The 18,098-nt window shown below is 51.1% G+C and overlaps 5 protein-coding genes across 5 annotated transcripts; all 5 read right to left on the bottom strand.

The window, feature by feature from the left end:
- Positions 1-650: 650 nt before the first annotated feature.
- Positions 651-1,783, bottom strand: JN550_000328 (uncharacterized protein; the record flags this gene model as incomplete). The annotated part of the gene is made up of 6 exons (XM_049314693.1): positions 651-720; positions 784-820; positions 900-972; positions 1,058-1,147; positions 1,199-1,428; positions 1,489-1,783. The coding sequence occupies 6 exons, from the start codon at positions 1,781-1,783 to the stop codon at positions 651-653; spliced, it is 795 nt and encodes a 264-aa protein (XP_049177617.1).
- Positions 1,784-2,623: 840 nt separating this feature from the next.
- JN550_000327 (uncharacterized protein) lies at positions 2,624-3,695 on the bottom strand (the record flags this gene model as incomplete). Its single annotated transcript, XM_049314682.1, has 3 exons — positions 2,624-2,662; positions 2,710-3,128; positions 3,176-3,695. 3 exons carry the CDS (start codon positions 3,693-3,695, stop codon positions 2,624-2,626), a joined length of 978 nt encoding a protein of 325 aa, XP_049177616.1.
- A 986-nt stretch (positions 3,696-4,681) lies between these two features.
- On the bottom strand, positions 4,682-6,169 carry JN550_000326 (uncharacterized protein; the record flags this gene model as incomplete). The annotated part of the gene is made up of 4 exons (XM_049314672.1): positions 4,682-4,780; positions 4,835-5,383; positions 5,530-5,826; positions 5,891-6,169. 4 exons carry the CDS (start codon positions 6,167-6,169, stop codon positions 4,682-4,684), a joined length of 1,224 nt encoding a protein of 407 aa, XP_049177615.1.
- Positions 6,170-10,610: 4,441 nt separating this feature from the next.
- On the bottom strand, positions 10,611-12,158 carry JN550_000325 (uncharacterized protein; the record flags this gene model as incomplete). Its single annotated transcript, XM_049314660.1, has 1 exon — positions 10,611-12,158. The coding sequence occupies one exon, from the start codon at positions 12,156-12,158 to the stop codon at positions 10,611-10,613; it is 1,548 nt and encodes a 515-aa protein (XP_049177614.1).
- A 4,166-nt stretch (positions 12,159-16,324) lies between these two features.
- On the bottom strand, positions 16,325-17,687 carry JN550_000324 (uncharacterized protein; the record flags this gene model as incomplete). The annotated part of the gene is made up of 4 exons (XM_049314649.1): positions 16,325-16,775; positions 16,859-17,306; positions 17,366-17,428; positions 17,492-17,687. The coding sequence occupies 4 exons, from the start codon at positions 17,685-17,687 to the stop codon at positions 16,325-16,327; spliced, it is 1,158 nt and encodes a 385-aa protein (XP_049177613.1).
- Between the last annotated feature and the right edge of the window lie 411 nt (positions 17,688-18,098).

The following is an 18,098-nucleotide window of genomic DNA, read 5'->3' as shown; positions in this document are numbered from 1 at the left end:
GATTTATAAGCGTGAGTAACTCCATCTTGTATGCATGGCATCATCGCACGACGAATCACGCAATATCGGACAGTTGCCGACCTCGGTGTAAGGCCCATCTTTATAGTCGCGAGCCAACAAGAAGCCTCAAAATTGTCCATCGGAGATATGAGATTGCGTCAGGTTGGAGAGATTGGCTGCAAATACATGTCTCAGTATCGCAGTGGTGCTATCAGCATACCTGGGCAGTTTGGCGCTTTAACTTCCACCCACTGGGCTGGCACGATTGACTTGGGCTAACTCCTTCAGACAACACCGGAATTCCAAGCCATGGGCATAACACCCCTTGAATGCCAACACAGAAACTGGATAACACTTTGATTGCATTCGGGCCATATTCGCTGCAGAAGGTTGTTCAATTCCTTTACAGAGGCAGAGATGTCTGGATGCTTGTCGCAAACAGATGGAGTGACGCTCAAGTAATCATGATCCAAGATTTGAGTGGCTAGCAACATCTAGTCCTCAATTTTTGTCGCCCATGCACGTGCGCAGCCTACTATACTGTTTGCGAATGCGTGGGTTGTCTTGATGGGACTTTAGTACGCCAACACCTCTTATCCTCATCGCATATACCTTAACTCCAACCAATGCAAGTGGTCCTAACCATACTTTCATATCCAAACCTCGTCATCAGCTCTGTTTCTATTGAGATAGTCAAGGACCTCGTCATACGACTTGCACCTGGTGCGTACGAAACGCCGTTAGCTCTAATCTTCTCGGTGGTGCAGGAGTATCGTTACTTACACATGCTTGGCGTCCCAACCATCACTACCATCAAATCCTATGATGAGGTCAGCGAACCATCGCCGTACAACTTCTCACAGCTTTGTCGTAAGCCATTTGTGCGAAGTATGACTCACCTTCTGGGAAAGTTGTTTGCCGTCCTTCGAGGGCAACGTCACCTGCACACATGATGCCTTGCCTGATATAGTCCTTTGCAGAGATAACGGTCAGTCATAAAATGCCCATCGTAAGTATGCTTTCAGGAACGAAAAGTTTACTCAGGGCTAGAGCTTACAAAACAGTGTGCGAGATGCCATGGTGTCTCGAAGGGGATTCGAGATTGGTTTCCCGAGGTATATGCACTAAACACTTCTGCTATCGAATACTAGGTGGCATTAGATGGTGTCCATGAGTCATCATGGCTTCAAATTCTTACCAGGCAATGCAACTGATGGGTCATTGATGTTGTGACAACGTATTTGCCCTTATAGCCGACTAGTGTGGCAGGAAGGTCGCGGTATTTTTCGGGGTGCTCGATGTTGAGATATCCCAGGCCCTTAGGGACAAGTCCCAGCCACTTCTGACGAACTTCGTCCGACCAAAACTCCGACGTGTTTTCAGGCACGAACATAGGATCTGGACTGAAAGTAACAATTTTCTGGGAAACTTGTCGGGCATCAGTACCATAGTGCATAGAACCCAGAGGACCGGGTGACACAAACTTACACTGAGGCGCAAAGCCTGTCACGTCTCCGGCACCTTCGAGGCCCTCATCTTCGCCGTTGCTCCGCCAGTCCCAATGTCGATCTAAGAGCAGCATCACAATGAGCCCAATCAGTACCCCATCGATTACCCAGCGGTAGCGATTCAATGCCTCAAGGATTTTAGCTCGCCTCGAACGTCGCGGCGTGTGGAGGTAGTCCTTCTCGTCTAGATCGATATGATCGTCAATATGCGCATCCAGGTCGTCTATCTCATCGCGGTCGTCTGGTCTAAGACTCTGGTATCTATCGTTCGACATGACTGCTCCAAATGCTTATACCCCACCCTGACTTGACACTGGGCAAGGTCTGTTGTAGATTCTTCAGTCGCTAAACCACGTGGTCGCGCGCCGCCTGGTCAAATGAAACGCAGACCTTTGTCGTCTGGCGTCGACTTGCGGACTGCCTTGTCACAGTTCGAATGGATCGAGGAAGCGGACTGCTTGGATATCAAAAGTCGGTATTCAACCGATTAGCGGGAGAAAGGCGGATCTAGCTGAAAACTATGAGATCGTTGAAAATTATCTGTAGTGTAGTTTTCCTCAACTTGAGATCACACGATGTCAGCAGAGTGCACTGGGGGCCATCGTGCACTTGACGTTTCAAAGTCAAGGGACTCGGCAATCTGAAACGAAATCAGACCCCTGCCCAGAGGAATGGGCTTCGCCACCCTATCCTCTGATCAACATATTGTTTTTACTTCAGATGGATTATTCCGATGAACTATTCCAGCTGAGTGAAGAGGGTTGCTTTGATTCATGATTACTGCATTCGTTCGTTGCATGAAGGGGGCGAACCTTCGTAAGCTCGCGAGTGCCGTGATCTACGAAGTGGGTCCCGCACAGGGCGCAGCCGTAGTCTTGCATTGAGTACAGTCGACGAGCCTGAGTTAATTGTTTCTAATTATGTTTCTCTGGCAAAGTCGACATGTGGTCAAGTCGAAATGTCGCGGGCGGAACATAGCCACCTGTACCATCTCACTTCGCATGGCTGGTGTTGAGCTTGACTTCCATTAGTGATAGTGTTTCACCTTCACAGTGTTCAGCTTGAATGCATGCGATTAAGATAGAATAAACTCGTACTGAATCCGAAGCAGTCTATTAGACCCCATCGCCAAACCTGTAATCGTTGGTCCACCTCTGCGCAGCGTTAGTAGACATAGAGTGAGTCTGGCAGCGCGGCTTACCATGTCGTACGGTCGTGAAGAGTCCACAAACCTCAAATCAGTGCCGAGCCTGATGATGTTCTTGGCATCATAGTTTATTGTCGAAGCATGGATGGTATATGGAGTGTGCAGGACTACATCTCCAGCTTCGTATGTAGTGACCAACCAGCGCCTCTTGTACTGTTCTCCAAAGTCTTTTGGTCCATCGGCGAGAAGGCCGCCACTCATCATGTTTTTGTTGAAAGCGTCCTTTGCCTCCAACTCGGTCAGCCCGGTCTCTGTGGCCTTGCGATAAAAGTCCCTTTCGATCTCCTCTCCTAGTGTCTGGCCTTTCTCCAGATATATGAGACCTCCTCCATCCAATGCGATGTCGCCCATCGGAACCCAAGCTGTTACACTAGTATCCTCGCCGTGGCGAAGGAATATCTGATCGTAATGGACTGGACCAGTCAGGGATCATTGACCACGGTTACAAGAGAAAACTCACCGCCTATGGCCTTATTTCCAGGGGTGTTATTCCTCAACAGAGTTCTTGTCAATGCCAGAGTGTTCTCATTCCAGCCGGTGAACTTGGAAATGAAGGCTAGAAGCGCAGGGTTCTTGCAGAATACATCCTTATAGAATGGTTCAGTATGGGCTTTGAGGGCGAGGTCAACGAAGACCCCACCACTCGGTCGGCCATTTGCATCCGCAGAACCGGCTCCTATCCCTGGGAAATCGAGCTTGTTTCTAGAACTGTCAAATATGCCGTCCGCAGGAGCAGTCCCAGGAGCAAGGACTCCACTAGGAGATAGAAGTTCAAAGTATGCCTCTCGGGCTTTGATAACATCGTTCCTTGGAATCAGCCCTTTCAGGAATAGATATCCGTCATTATGATAACGATCACGCAACACTTCAAGTGGCTCGTCCGGTGATGAAGGTCGCAAGTAGCCGGTCTGCTCAGGTAGCAAGCGGCCGTCATTCACATACAACGGAGCCTCGGGGGTCGGGCTTGATGCGTGTGGCATGTTGAAGGAGACTCGTTCAAGCTCTAGAAGAAATAATGTCGTCGACGTTCGATGGAAAGGAAAAAAAAATACCTGATAATACCCATAGGGCAGTAGGGGAACACCTACTTATAAATCGAATATAAGGGCTGCCCAGGCAGTCTAGTTAGCTCACCCCGCAATTGCCTTCGCTAGCTGTGGCCGGTTTCGTCTCTTCCATCCGAGACTTGCCTATTGGGAAACTTTTCGGCGAGCGAAGCTGCTTTTAGTGGCCATAATTCTGGATTAGTCGACCTATCGAATGAAAGCCTCAGTCGAAAAGGATATTGCGAGTTGGTGCAGAGTAGTCTTCCACTCATGTCTTCGACGTGTATCAACCGGGCTCAGACGAGCAACAAATCTGGTTCTGGTATTCAGTAGCTCTAGCACAAGAACTAGCAGATGTACTTCGATTATGCATCTTCCCTATCTTCACAACATCCATCGTCCCCTTGATTCCGTTCCACCTTCAGCGACTCTATTGTGACGGAGAGGACCAAGTGTCTCAACTCCCAAACACTGCCTATCGGCTCGAACTACTTTAGGTATACATTATATTCCCTCGTCACATCATTGGGCCGAATTTCCATTCTACTGCGCTCCCCGCACATCTTACATCAGTCCATACCGTTTCCCGCCACATACTCCACCTTGCAGATCTGGGGCCGGTCTTCCCCTTAAAGTCGATCAAGGCAATACTCTACGAAACCAAACTGTGTATGGCAGCTGCACAGCCATCGAGGGTGTGCATCCCGCAGCCTCGAACGTAAAATTGGTCGTGAAGCAACCAGACGGCAAATCCTTCCACCTTAGTTTTGCCAATTTACGGCGACGTTATCGAGCATAGGAATGTTGGAATAGCTATCTTTTAGATTGGTTTGCTCTAGAGCTCAATGGTGAGCTTTATTAGCTAATTTATATTGTTCAGCAAGACAGAGCCATGCTGGAAAATATCCGACCTCGGCCATTTATGCACTTGAGGCCCAGCTTTCCATCTCATACGCAGCCAACATGAAAGGCCCAGCACCCTTGTAGTCATTCATCGCAATCGGCACGTTGATGTAGTACTATGGTCTCTTAGCAAGTAGATCATTGCGCAAAATTTTTTGGACTGTACTTACCTCGTATGATCCGTTGCTGCTGAGGGAACCAACTACGACCGTACCATCCCAGCTCATGGTTCCGTTCGCGTTGGGAATCACAAAGTCTTCGGTCAGAAGCGCATAGCCCTTCTTCGCGACCTCGAGATATTCATCACTGCTGATATATCCAAGTCTAATACCCTTCAGCCAGCCGAGTGTGAACATTGCCGATGCGCTGCTCTCAATGTAATTCCCTTCGGCTCCGGGGTAAGGCTCGTTCATGATCAGCCACCAACCGCCTGACTCATCTTGTGTAGTTTTCAGAGCTGCGGCAAGTGTCGTGAAGTAGTTGAGGAGCTTGGCGTATCCTGCGTGCGATTGGGGCCAGATGGGAAGGACCTCGAGAAGGGAGATGAAGTACCAGCCCACGGCGCGATTCCAAACCAAAGGAGCTCCCCCGGTCACTGGGTCTGCCCAGACCGCTTTCTTGCTTTCGTCATAGCCGTGCACCAGTAGTCCGCTGGTGGCATTGCGGCAATGAGCTTCAATGTTATCGAACTGCAGAAGAATGTCGTCCCATGCAGTGGTCTATATATTGATCAGCACTAAAACTAAACTGGGAATGACGGGGCGTCAAAGCATGGCTCTGGTGGACGAGCCGAGCGGTGGGCCTCATGGCCGGAGCAAGGCTGGGCCTCGACATGCGTCTCAATCGTATTTTGGAAGTGACTTACGTTATCGGCGTCATATAGGCTTGTCCACTTCGCGTAGAAGCTATCAGCCATGAAGATACCGTCCAACCACATCTGGTTGGGGTAAGTGGGCTCGCGGTGCCAGAAGCCTCCGGATGGAGTGCGTGGGTGGTTGTTCATCTGGTTTCGAACGATATCTGCGGCATTCTTGTACTTCTCATCGCCAGTCTCTTCGTACCAGTAGATGAAGTTGTTGGCAATGCGCTTGAGACACCAGTCAGCCGCCAGATCCCCAGGGTATGCTTCGTGGACAAAGGAGCCTAGCACTCTTGGTGATTGCTATAGTGCATCTTCTGCGACTAAAAATGACACCCCAGATTGCTCGATGAGTGATGTAACTTACGTATTCGTCAAGGCTGTGAAACGAATAGTTCCACTTCTTGATCGTGCCGTCATCATTGAGGATTCCGTCAATCTGGCTCTGATACCACGAATAGAGAGTCTCATTCTTGGTCAAGCTGTACGCAGCCTCGTATCCCAAGTACAACGTTGCCGTCGTGTAGTGGAAATCCTGGGTGACGCCGCGCCTGAGGAAGGAGTCCGTTGCCCAGGCCAGGTATGAAGTTTGCGCCGCCGCGGCGGCGGTAATGCCGGCTGCCAAGGATAGGAGTGATCTCTTCATTTTGCAGTACAGGTACCTGGTCCACTGAAACTACCGAAGGATGCAGTCTATCAGGCTGATCTGAAACACCGAACAGGCAGAGCTCTTTATACTCCAAAAAGCAAACTTACAATCCATCCCCGTTCCCAGCCAAGGCTGCGGCTTATCTGATATATTGGTTTTCTAATATCAGGGACCAATGGTGGATTGCGGTGATCTCTACTGAAGAGGCTATCATAGTTCACCGTGATGCGGTTCACGGCTCACCAATTGGTGGGAAATTGATTAAGGGACTGCAACAATTTGCGATTCGCTGAGCATTGCCCTATGAATGCGACATTGGCGGGCTTGGCGACATGGGCTCCAGTGAGAGAACCCCCATATAATAGGGGCTTCAGTGGTCGCACGCAGGTATAACGCCCCAAAGTGGTGCCATTGGATCACCTTTTAACGGCGCCTTCACAACTTTGCACCTTCTATATTGTTACGTACCAGTTCAGTGATTGACAAGTATAATGTCTTTCCGTTTAGGCACATTTAAGTTGCAAGGAGGTATCCACGTGTATATGGAGACATCGCTGAATGCAATTCTCTTGGCTAATTCCAAGAGCCAAGTTCTTTCCAAGAGACGGGGGTTCGCGCCTTGCCAAACAAACTTTCTGGCCGGTTTTATTTTTCCACCATAGGAAAATTCAAAGACGACAGCTTGGCGCACAACTGCCCCAGATGACAGCCTTGGGGTTCTCCGGTTGTGCTTCTACGGTGGGATGTAATTGCGCCCTCGGGCCGGCCTTTTCATCAAACCCGAGCTCAATCTGGGCATGGCCCTCGTAGTCTCGTACAACATCCTTAGTCAGAGAGTGCCGAAGGAAGACCAGCTAGCTAGTTTATCTCGTCATGTTTAGCTTTTGAACGAAGGTTCACACCTATCAACTGTATATCCAGAATTGGACAAGATCAGCGGGCTCTAGAGGCCTCTCACCTCAAATGACTGGGAGATGCCACATTCATTGGGGCGAACAGCATCGAGGAACGGTAGTTGGATTATAGCGAGAAAGACTGTTACAGCGTTTTGTGAGGCTAGCAATTAGTCAATCCTTTTTCGGTCTGGCGAAGAGAGTGATATAAACATGTCTTGCTTCGATGTGGAGGCCGCAATCTGATAAACCGAAAGAGCTGGTTTGTTTCAGTGTTTCTGCAAAATGCGATCAACAACGCGGTGAGTATTATATCTCTTATTACCCAGTGGAGTACGGTCGCCTTGCGCCGCGTGCCCATACGTGGACTTCCAGATACCTCTGCGAAGACTTATAGCTGGAGCCAATATTGGCTCAATGTCTGATTGGTGAGACTTGAAGACCTTGCGCTCATCCTCCCCGGGGCTTTGGGCCAACATGATTGGCAGGGTAGGCCTAGAGGATGATTCAATACTTTAGAGGAAACTCCGGAGCCAAAATATCAGAAACCAAATTAGGCTAATGCTATGTCTGTATTCACCTTAGGTAAACCCCCCACGTGAAGCAAACTCTGTAGGTCTCTATCGTGGACGAGGAGAATCTGTATCCTGATCCTTTCACTCGTCATCAATTGGCTATTACACAGAGCTATGATAAACTTCGCATTCATCTTGCAGGAGAAATACCCATAGTAAACAATGCTGATAGTCACGGCCGGCAGAAGAAGGTCACTAATTTCTTGAGTTCCAAGCTTATGATTATTCTCCAACAACGCGGCAGGCTGCTTGGGAGAGATCGTTACGGTCGTATCTGCAATTGAATTTGTACCATCCAAGCCATCCTGGGTCGCCTGTAACGGCGTACATTCCATTGAGTTAAAAGATAACCAACCGCATATGAGTTCTCATCCATCTTCTGACTCACCCTTGTATCACAAAATAGGAATTCTGATAGTTTGCCGTTGTGAGCTGAGTCTAGACGGAGGGTCCTTGGTCCTACAACCATTCTTAGCCCATGCAAGCCGCTCACAGCCTCTTCACGAAGCTGACACCAAACGAGCGTAGAGACTATTCAATGACATTGCGATCTATCAACTATCAACTACTTATGAGCCGTGAGGCCAGGAGCGTACACACTACCATCACTATCAAAGCCACAGGGAAAGTCATTATGATACCGAGCTACCAGCGCATAGCATGGCACTACAGGTTCTGGCTCTGCCTTGGCCTCCTATGTGTCGTCTGGCTGCTTGCAAATGTCCTGCTGGTGGTGCTCTTCCTCAAGATAAAACACGACTACCTGACAAACATAGCGAGTATAGCGAACACGGCGAACACGACGCAGAGGGTTGTTATGAGATATCGGGTAGCACGGCGCGCTGGACAGAGATAGAGCTAAGGTTGGAGATGGAGGTTTATGAATAGACTTCTGTACAATCGATCCATGGGTTTTATTCAGACTCTCTTATTGGATAGTCATGCTGAACCCTTATGAGGCGCCGCCTTTTACTATCATATTCGATACCGGCTAGACAGCCGTTCAATGGAAGCCAGTAGGTACTGCGGTGATGTCTTGCCCACGGATCCAATGCCCCTTGTTACAATTCCTGCCTTGAAGAAACGTAGTTCGAGCTAGTAGACTATATATTTGGCTGGGACTGCTCATATCGGCAACCAGGTCCGCTAGCATCCTAGGGCATACGAACGAACGATGGGTAATCCACTCACCTGCTGACGCATGTGGAAAACTTCCTCTTCGGGATCTTGGATATTTTGGTCTCTATTGGAACAAAGGGCTACAGACGCAGGCAGTAAGCATGAATCCACTTCAGTGCGCACAAGTACTGTGTAAGTTGCAGCACATCCTCCCTGATCTGGAAGGTGATCAGGAAGGGCCCCTGCGGCGAAAGTCTGGACTTCAATGCCCCAAACGGATGCGAGCACATTCACAAGAATATTTTCGACGTAGTCTTAATGTAGTTTCACTTAACTAGCTAATCGGAGGGCCATCCGGCCATGCGAGCCAGCCCACCGGGATAGACTGGGTATATATGCACAAAAAAGAGGACGGATCACACCGCCTGCCAGACCCCTAGCCGCACTTCTATGCATCTCAAAGTGCAGTACTAGGCACTGCTGGCGCTTTGCGGTTCGCACCGCGCGCTCATAACCAAAACACGATAACCCAAGTTAAGCAGTCATGCAGGGACCAATTCCCAGGGTCTTGCGCATCAAGTCCTCGACATCCCACCTGCAATGCGGGATACCTTGCGGAAAACAGAAAACAAGGAGCCATGCGATCCCTTCTACACCTGTAAATGATCTGAGAACTGTATGATCGCTCCTACCCAAACGCCAAGGATGCATGCTCATTGAATCTGCCAAACCAAGTCAAAGATCAACACCTTCCCAATGCAACCTTTGTCCATTTCGATTGGACCCCTGCAAACAAGATGCATGCACAACAAAGGAAAAGAAAAAGTAAGGCTTGTACGGGTAATGATGCCCTAAAAATGAGCGCGCTTGCCGGGTATTTCTGGTGAACCGCAAAATGCGCAAAAACAAAAGGGTGTTCCCGAAAATCAAATTGACCGAGGGCCAACAGTAGGAACAAGTATTGCTAACCAGAACGTTGACCCTGGACGTGCTGAATCAGAGAGCGACAACACCAGCTCGGTTTAACGGGTGTTGAACCAGCTGTATGGATGCTCGCGCTGGCTTCCAGTTCGCAGGATGGGAATTCCGAGAATCACAGCGTTGTGTAATGCCCAGGTTCCCCATTGTGTCGCACATCCGAAAAGCCCGGACCCCGATTTGAGGGCCATCAGCAAACACCCTCCAGAATGGATAGTAAATGAATGTCACTGAATTCGTGACATTAGGCGCTGAATAGCGAATCCTCCCTCCCAAAAAAGGCTCATCGGACGGAATCGGGAGAGCGGACCGCTCTGTTCCTGACCAATATCTTCTAGAAAATTTCTGGTGCATTGCCCGTATCGCTACCGACCGAAACGTCGGGTAGTACACACAGGGCTGCCCTACCCCTGGTTAAATGATCTGAACCCTGAAAGCGTCTTACGCAAGAGGCGTGTCGGCGTGTTTTCGCGAGTGCCGAAGACTAGTGTGGTTTAACGTAAACGGCGGGTCGGGAGCTTGCGATTTCGGCGGAGTGTGCAAATGGAAGGCGCCGGATTCGTCGGTCAGATCCCGAATTGTTAGGTTGGGTGTCGCCGAGGAAAAGTGACGCACAAGTCGCCTTGCTTCCGCTTCGAACGGTATTGACACGTGTTGAGCGTTGGCCTGGTCGAGTCTTTGTCGTCATGCCCAACCGTGAGTTGCATGTCGGCTGGGGCCAGTATACCCTGTTTCCATGGGGTAATGGTGAAGAAAAGCACACGAGCCTTGATTGTTGATTGGTGCTTGCGCTGAGTCTTTAATATGACGCTCCACGCTTTTCGTTTCACCGCGGATTTGTGACCTTGTTGCTGCAACATTTTTGTCGAGTGACTAAGAGGTGTCTTGAGAGATCGGAATCCATCGAATAGGTATGCCGTCAGACCCAATCTCGTAAGGCTTCGCACTCGGCTTCCTGGGAGGCAACAGCCAACGAGCGTGCCCTTCTTGTGAGTTGTCGAACTTGCCCCTCTTGCGCATCAGGTGTTCCAATACGGCAATACGAATAAAATCAGCGTTTTCGCGAATTTCTCTTTGCCTAGGACCTGGGGGGAACGTAGGGGGAACCGGGGATTTAGTTGAGGCTGTTGACGGAGGTGGCGAGGATGCTTTGCGGGTTGATGTGGCCGGGGCGCTCTTAGAACGTGAGACTTTGTATGTCTGCATTTGAATGGACGCCGTATAACTGCGTGTCGTAGGTCCCGTGGCTGGGGTCGTCCGTAGATCGAGCCGGGCACTATCTGTAGGGTTAAGGTATCGGCGCATTGCCTCACTTGGCTCCTCGTCAAGCACAGGCGGTCGCCGCTCGTCTGTAAATGGTACCCGAGGATCCATAGTGAGAATAGAGCGCGTAAGTAGATCTTCCGGCGGGACCGAAGAAGCCGTAAACGTCGACAACGACCGGGCCGCTGAGCGCAATGCGCGGAGCGATGCTGTCAGATTCGACTTGAACGCCGTTTTGAGCGGTAAGAAGACGTTGGCCTGCTGCTTGTCCGTTGATACTGCCGACGGATCGAAAACACTGAAATCCATTTCATCAACCTCGACATCTGGATCGACCCAGAGAGGGTGCTCTGCCTGCTCACCCGGCGGAGAAGAAACGGGCTCAAGGGATCTTCGGGGCGGACGAAACCGCCTGCTTCTTGGAGTAACGGGACTATCGACAGAGGGTAGCGTTGTCCCCAAAGAATCCCCGAGGGATGGCAGACTATCGAAGGATGCTGCACGAGTGGAAAGAACAGAAGCCATGCAACTATCGCTAGTAACAGATGCGTCCTCCTCCATAGGCTCATCCGGCGGACTGAGAAGTACATCCATGGGGGTGCGATTGAACGATGATAGACTGAGCTCCTGGCTCAGCTCCTTCTCCGAGACTTGAGACCGTGGGACAATAGAGTCTACAGTCATCCGTTGCCGGGAGCCCGCTCGTTTACTGGGCGGCGGGATACTTGTGATGGCAAGCAAAGCAGCCACCGAGGGTGGGAGGCCATCTGGCGAGTGCCTATCGCGCCTCCGCTGGCTGGAGGCCTGCCGTCGTGGAGCATCGTATCGGGAGTTGTGGGAGTAAGATGCCTCTTGCTTGTTCTTGACAGGGATCTGGACTGCGCTCGTCGGGGTGTTTGGTCGCGCAACGGCAGCGGCCATGGTTGTGCCTGTGGTTGGTGGGCTGCGGCTTAGGTTGCTAGATTCCTTGCGTTTGGGCATAGCAGTGGTCGGCCGACTGGTGAGGTCTGCATTCGAGTTCTTGATGGGAGTGACGGTGATGTTTTCATCTCTCCGTTTGGATGGGAAACCAGTGTTTGGGGCTGCCGTGGCAAGGGTTGGTGAGGTGGAGGGAACTTGTCGGCGGGAGTACAAGTAGGATCTGGGGTTCAGCATCATGATGGCCGGCCTTCCATAGTCTGCGCGCGCCCGCCCTATGGATAACAATACTTGGAACGGGCGCCCTCACCGGGGTTCCCAGTTTCTGGCGGCGGCGGGGCTGTTCCGCAAGGAACCACTGCAAAGAGCGCTGCAGGGCAGGGAAGGGTAATCCGTCGCGTGTGGTGCTTGAGTCGGTTCGATCGTGTCCTGCACCAGGAAAGCTCCGTTTACGTAAAAGAGCGGCTCTAGCAGGTCTCGGCCACGTAGAATGCAGGGCGGAATCCGGCAATGCGGGAACAGGGTCGCCCCAAAAAAGATGATGTCGTGTGCGAACGAGGTACAGCGGTGGGCTCAAAGGATAATAAGCAGCCTTCGGTTCGTTGATGAACTGGCGAGAAGAAAGAGTGGCCTCGTCCCCTTCGACTTTGTCGGTGGTCAAGGTGACGCAGATGCCTCTGTCCTCCCTCTTTCAAGCGGTTGCGCCTCTCAGCCGATGGGTACCCTGTCCAAAGTGCATCTGACAATCCAAGGGTCCAAACCGGGCGCGACTCAGGTGGGCTGACGGATTGTCTTACTGTCGCAGAGCGGTGCTACGCGGACGGCGTGGAAAGCAACAACAGCTCTTTGGGGAGATGGAGGGAAGAAAAAGAAGACGGAGAGAGGCGATAGAACATGTCAGGTACCCATGTATTTGGGAGGCTTGAGCTATTGTGATTCAGAGCCAGCTGCAGTCGACACTCTGGTCTGGTGCTGGCTGTCTGTACGAACTGTACAGTACAGCACCCAATAGAGGGCCCCGAGATAACGGACGACCTGATTGTGCTGGGCTGACTCCCGGTCGGAGACCGCCTCGCCTGCGCTCTGCCCCCCTGCCCCCCTGGCGCATATCCCGCGCTTTCCGTCCTGACGTATTCCGTGCACGAGCGAACCAACGGACCAGGGTACAATTAGGCTCCCTGGCTCCCTGGCTCCCTGGTTCGTTCCGGGCACCACTGCAGTCGCCTGCCGCATGGGGGAAGTACACAGGCTCCTCAGTGGGGCTTCACCCACGTCCAATCGTCAGCTTGTACCACAGTACAGTAACTAACCATCTATCGTACAGTAACGCGTAGGAAGGTTAGGATCTTGGGGAGGGTTGAGGTTGAGGGTGCAGCTGATAGGAAACCAACAATACCGGCTGCACATTCCACCTACACAAGAGCCCATAGTCTAAGAGTCAATCTAAGAAAAAGCCTGAGCAACTTTGCTGTACTAAGGATGTCCTATATAACGCCCCATGGTTGACTTGATTATTTGACCGCTGGACAGACAGCGCCATTTTTCGCGCCTTAAGTTAATACTTCACCTCTTCCGGCATGGCTGGGAACAGGAGACAAAATCTGTGCAAGAATATTATTAGTTCCCCCTTCCAGTGGCATGCAGCATGCTTCATCACGACCAGGCCACGCTGGCAACTCTCACCTCCGTTTGCCCCGTGTTACACCCTGCCCGCATACCTGACCCCTTCCTTCGTATCCTTGCAATAAGGCCTTCCCAACAATCACAGACGGCAGACCCCAGGACCCTGAGAAATTCGACCTCGGCACTCTCTCACTAGAAGACTGGGCAGTGGGCAGACTGGCGGGGGGGTTTTTTTTCCCTCGTAGCAGCCAAAGCAGCTTGACCGAAGCACAACCCAAACAGCGCCTTTTTAGGGTCCTCCGAGATGGTACCGACAGTGATTTTGCACGCTTCATTCAAATATCATGTCAAATCGCACTCCGCAATTTAAGTAAAGGAAACCCTCTCTCCCCCGTGTGGGTTCAAAGGGACTGGGTGGAGCTTGAAGAATATTCCATCGGTTCTACGACCCATCGTGGATGCCGCAGTGCCCGCTGTGAGCCTGTGACTCTTACTACGGTAGTCATCCCCCGTCCAGTCTCCATCAACTTCTGGCGGCCCTGGCTTGCTTGGGAATCTCGCAGTAGAAAGAGCGCCTAAGCCAGCCCTCCATCCCAGCTTTTCGTCAGTCGCACAAAACGACCTGGGCTGCTAGGAGATCGCCTTAAGCCCACTAGAAGCACCGAAATACGAATCTCCAACTAACACTGCTGACTCCAGAGCAGTAGCCCCGTCGGGTACGATTGATGATTCTACAGTAGTACTAGGAGTGAACAAGGTCCTGTTAGCCAGCTTGCTCCAAGCGACGGTTGAATAGGCTGTATCCAGTGCCTTTACTATATCTACGGCTTGCCGTCTTAGGTAATATTTGCCTGCCCAAGGTGCAGCAGAATTCAACAGCGCAAAAACTTGCACCAACCCAGACCGGCCCAGCTGTCACTCACTACATAGTATGAACAAGATCTGCCCTGTCTGCTTCTCCAGGCCATGACTCGCACACTGCGCTTGCGGTCATTCCGCGGAAACAAGGCAAAATCTTGACGTGTTCGGCTCTGCCAGGCAGCTACTATGTAGAGTCCTCATCCCAAAACCCCATGTCACCCATCCAACTCGTGAAGAAGCTTGTGCGATCGCCCGCGTGGCTTGCACAAAGTATCCGATCCCAAAGCTCTATCGCGCAACGGCCAGCGGCTTCGTCCGACCCCCAACTCCACCCACCCTTTACGCAATGCAAGTCCGTCAATGGGGTAATCCCTTATCATCGACATCCCATTCGCTTTCCCCGCAAACGTATGCACCGAATGACATCAATAGCACACGCGACAGTTGTCACAAGCCACATGGGTATCTCAGTCACTCATCCACGATTTATTGGCTCAGTATCCGTACATTTCTGTTCCTCGTTCTGAACCGCTTCGAGTCTCCCTGATCGGCCGTGTCTGATCTATGAGTGCGCGTGCCGGTTATCTCCGTCTTGGACCCTTAATTTTGGCGGGTTTACTCGATGGGGCTCGCCGCAGAGACAACGCAGCAAACCCGCAGGCATCCCACTCTCTGCTGGTGCCGCCCGCAAACTAAGTGGAGTAGGACTAAACCTAGTTTTATCACGATAATCAACACCTATCGACTACCGTCGACCCCATAAGCTTGGCAGCAGCAGCTTTCAACTCAAAGCAGTACTATGAATCAAAAGGTCATGGACTGGACACCTTATTACCCCCGTCATGATCGATGGCACTAGTCACACCATTGACCTCCTCGGCATGGCTAACCAGTGATGAAATACATATCGCACTAGCATCAAAGAGACCCTACGTTTGGTGCTCACTTGCATCAGAGCCTAAAGATTTCCACATGATACGGCACAAACCCTCATAGAATATGCAGTACGGCAGTGACGAGGCTCGCCCAAGGAAGATTAGACCGGTCCTTCTTAGCCAGGAGCACAGAAGTATATCCAGGCCCAAAACAACTGCAAGCAACAAATGCGCCTCGTGGATAGTGGTGACGATGCAATGACCATATCAAGAAGCTACATTTCCACTAGAACCAGTGCGTACCAAATACGTATCAGGAAAAACGACGAACCCAAAGATTTGCGAGTTGGGTCCAGCCTTTACTGCAATGGGCATCAAGTGGGAAGATAGACCACACACACGCATGGACGGGCGACCTACCCCGTGCTTCTATTAAAAGTCATGAGAATCGCCCAGCATAATGCTCTTCTGCACTTCATACAAATGGCATCTACGTGTTGGAATATTTCATGATGGCTTAATTATGACTTGATAGACACATGATTTCACTGCTTCATTTCTTGGATCCAGTATTACCGGTTCTTCGTATGTGACTTCGCGTTGAGAGACAGCTTATCCAACGCCAAACCCCTATAAGGATAGGAGTAGCCTGCCTGAAATTTTTAAGTGTGCTCGATATAAGTATACGCCGGAACCTCTGTATATGGACCGGTGCACTCATACCCAACACCGCGAGAGACTAATGGAAGATATGCTCAGCTTCGATATCAAACAACGTCCATTTTGACGAGCGTGCAAATGCCATATGACCACGAGCTTAAATGTACAACAGCCCCTATAGTCATAGACTAAACGCTCCCGGATTGTGGTGTCTGAAGACTCCCAACTTGTTTCCAGCAGATGCAACCCTATTATTGAGAATCAAACCCATCCGGAGGCGCCGTTCCTGTCCCAGTGCCACACCAAAAGCATTAAACCGAAACGCCATAGTCGTGAACCCGTTGAATGTCAAAAGATGGCCTAATTCTCTGTGTTTCTGATATCCTCTCAAACCCACTTTTCTATCCTGCCATCTCCGCCCTCCCCATCACGACTCGTCAGCCTGGGATCGTAACGCACAATGATGTCGCTCCTGCGCATGATGCCGTTGTACGACATGACCAGGTCGTCCTCGCTGGGCGTGGGGCTCTGGCTCCGCAGGGCGGTCCTGCTGCTCTTCATGCGCGTGAGGCGCGTCTGCAGCTGCGTGGCCGCCGTGGTGCCAATGACCCGGCGCTCTGTGGCGCCCTCGACCTCGTCGCGGCCGAGCCCGAAGACCTTGGGGAACCAGGCGCGCAGCAGCGGGCGCAGCGCCGGGGCCGACGCCGTGATCAGGAACAGGTTGGTCTCGATGGCCGAGGTCACGAAGCCGATGTTGGCCGTCGGGTCCGGCAGCTCGATCAGCATGAACAGACCTTGGATCAGTAACGCCAACCGTATTATGCCGACGATGGTGACCCTGCACAGCTGTCGTTAGACCCAAATTCATCACATGCCCTGTGACAAGGGACAGGTAGACGTAGAGAAAGACGGGATACGTACGTGAAACCCAACAAGAAGACCACCATCAGTGCGATCTTGGTTCGGCGTGGGATTTTGAGGTCAAGAAATATTCGGAGCGGGAGGCCCAGCACCAGCAAGTCCGTGAGGATGTTGATGCTACTGCTCGTGACGAAAAGCACACGCCTGTCGACGCAAGACCCAGGCCGCGTTGGGTCCCATATCTTCTCGATTGGGAAGCATTGGAATACGATAGCGAAGAAAATGGCGAACATGTTGAGGATGTTGGCCGTGTTCAGCCAGATGATGAAGCGGCGCACACCTGGCTTCTGTCCAAACAACCGAAGCAGGAACAGGAGGATCGAGGTCTTGACCAGGGCGAGGATCGGGTTGTAGAGGATCTGAATCGCATAGTTCCATATTGCGCCAGGCGTCGGGTCATGTGGCGGGATATTCCTCAAGGATATACCGATGAAGTTTGTCTTTATGTCTGAGGCACTGTCAATCAAAATTGCTCGAAGGGTTGTAGCTCGGACAGAAGGGGCTTACACATATAACTTGCAGCTGTCTCAAGGATTGAGAATACCATGGCAATACACACGAGGCCATCGTCTGTAGAAAGTGTCAGCTACTGGAATCGCGGTGAACTATTTCGACTCCAGTGCTTCTGCTTACCCCAGCCAAACTGTCGTGATGATAACCTCCCAGCAATTCTCGTCACTACTACCACCAGTGCAGCAGCAGGGAACGCAATAGTGATTGCTATCGCAACACTCTGCTGTGGACTGGGCGGATAGTTGACTGGGTCGGTAAGGAACTCTGAGGTGAAGTTCCGGTTAGGAACCATCTCACCATCTCGAAAGTTCATCATCCTTTCAAGATAGTATTGCCTCGAAGACTGATATTCGTTTTCACATAGATGAGCAATATTGGGGGCGTAAGAAAATTAGAAACGAAAGTGATGTGCAACACGTATATATGAGATTGAGTGTAAAGGAGGGAATATGAAGGAGAGACCGGTCATGATATCGATGGCATATCATAAAAGAGCGGGATAAGTCATGAGATATAGAACGATACGACATCATAACTGATGACAGATACCTACGCAGGTCGACGCCTCTTCCATGCCTTGGCTAAGTCGAAAGATGTGTAATTGTTGCCTCCCGAGACTATGTCTCGAAAGACCACTGACGGGATAGAGCCCACCCCAGCCGGTTAAATCAGCCGCATGTGTCAGGCTTTCGTTGTGGAGGATCGCCATGAACTCTGTATGGAGAAT

This window comes from Neoarthrinium moseri, assembly GCF_022829205.1.
Source record: "Neoarthrinium moseri strain CBS 164.80 chromosome Unknown scaffold1_Wmoseri_CBS_16480, whole genome shotgun sequence".
Taxonomy (NCBI): Eukaryota; Fungi; Ascomycota; class Sordariomycetes; order Amphisphaeriales; family Apiosporaceae; genus Neoarthrinium; species Neoarthrinium moseri.
The sequence above is the reverse complement of the archived record's forward strand: the minus strand, read 5'-3'. Positions and strand labels throughout refer to the sequence as shown.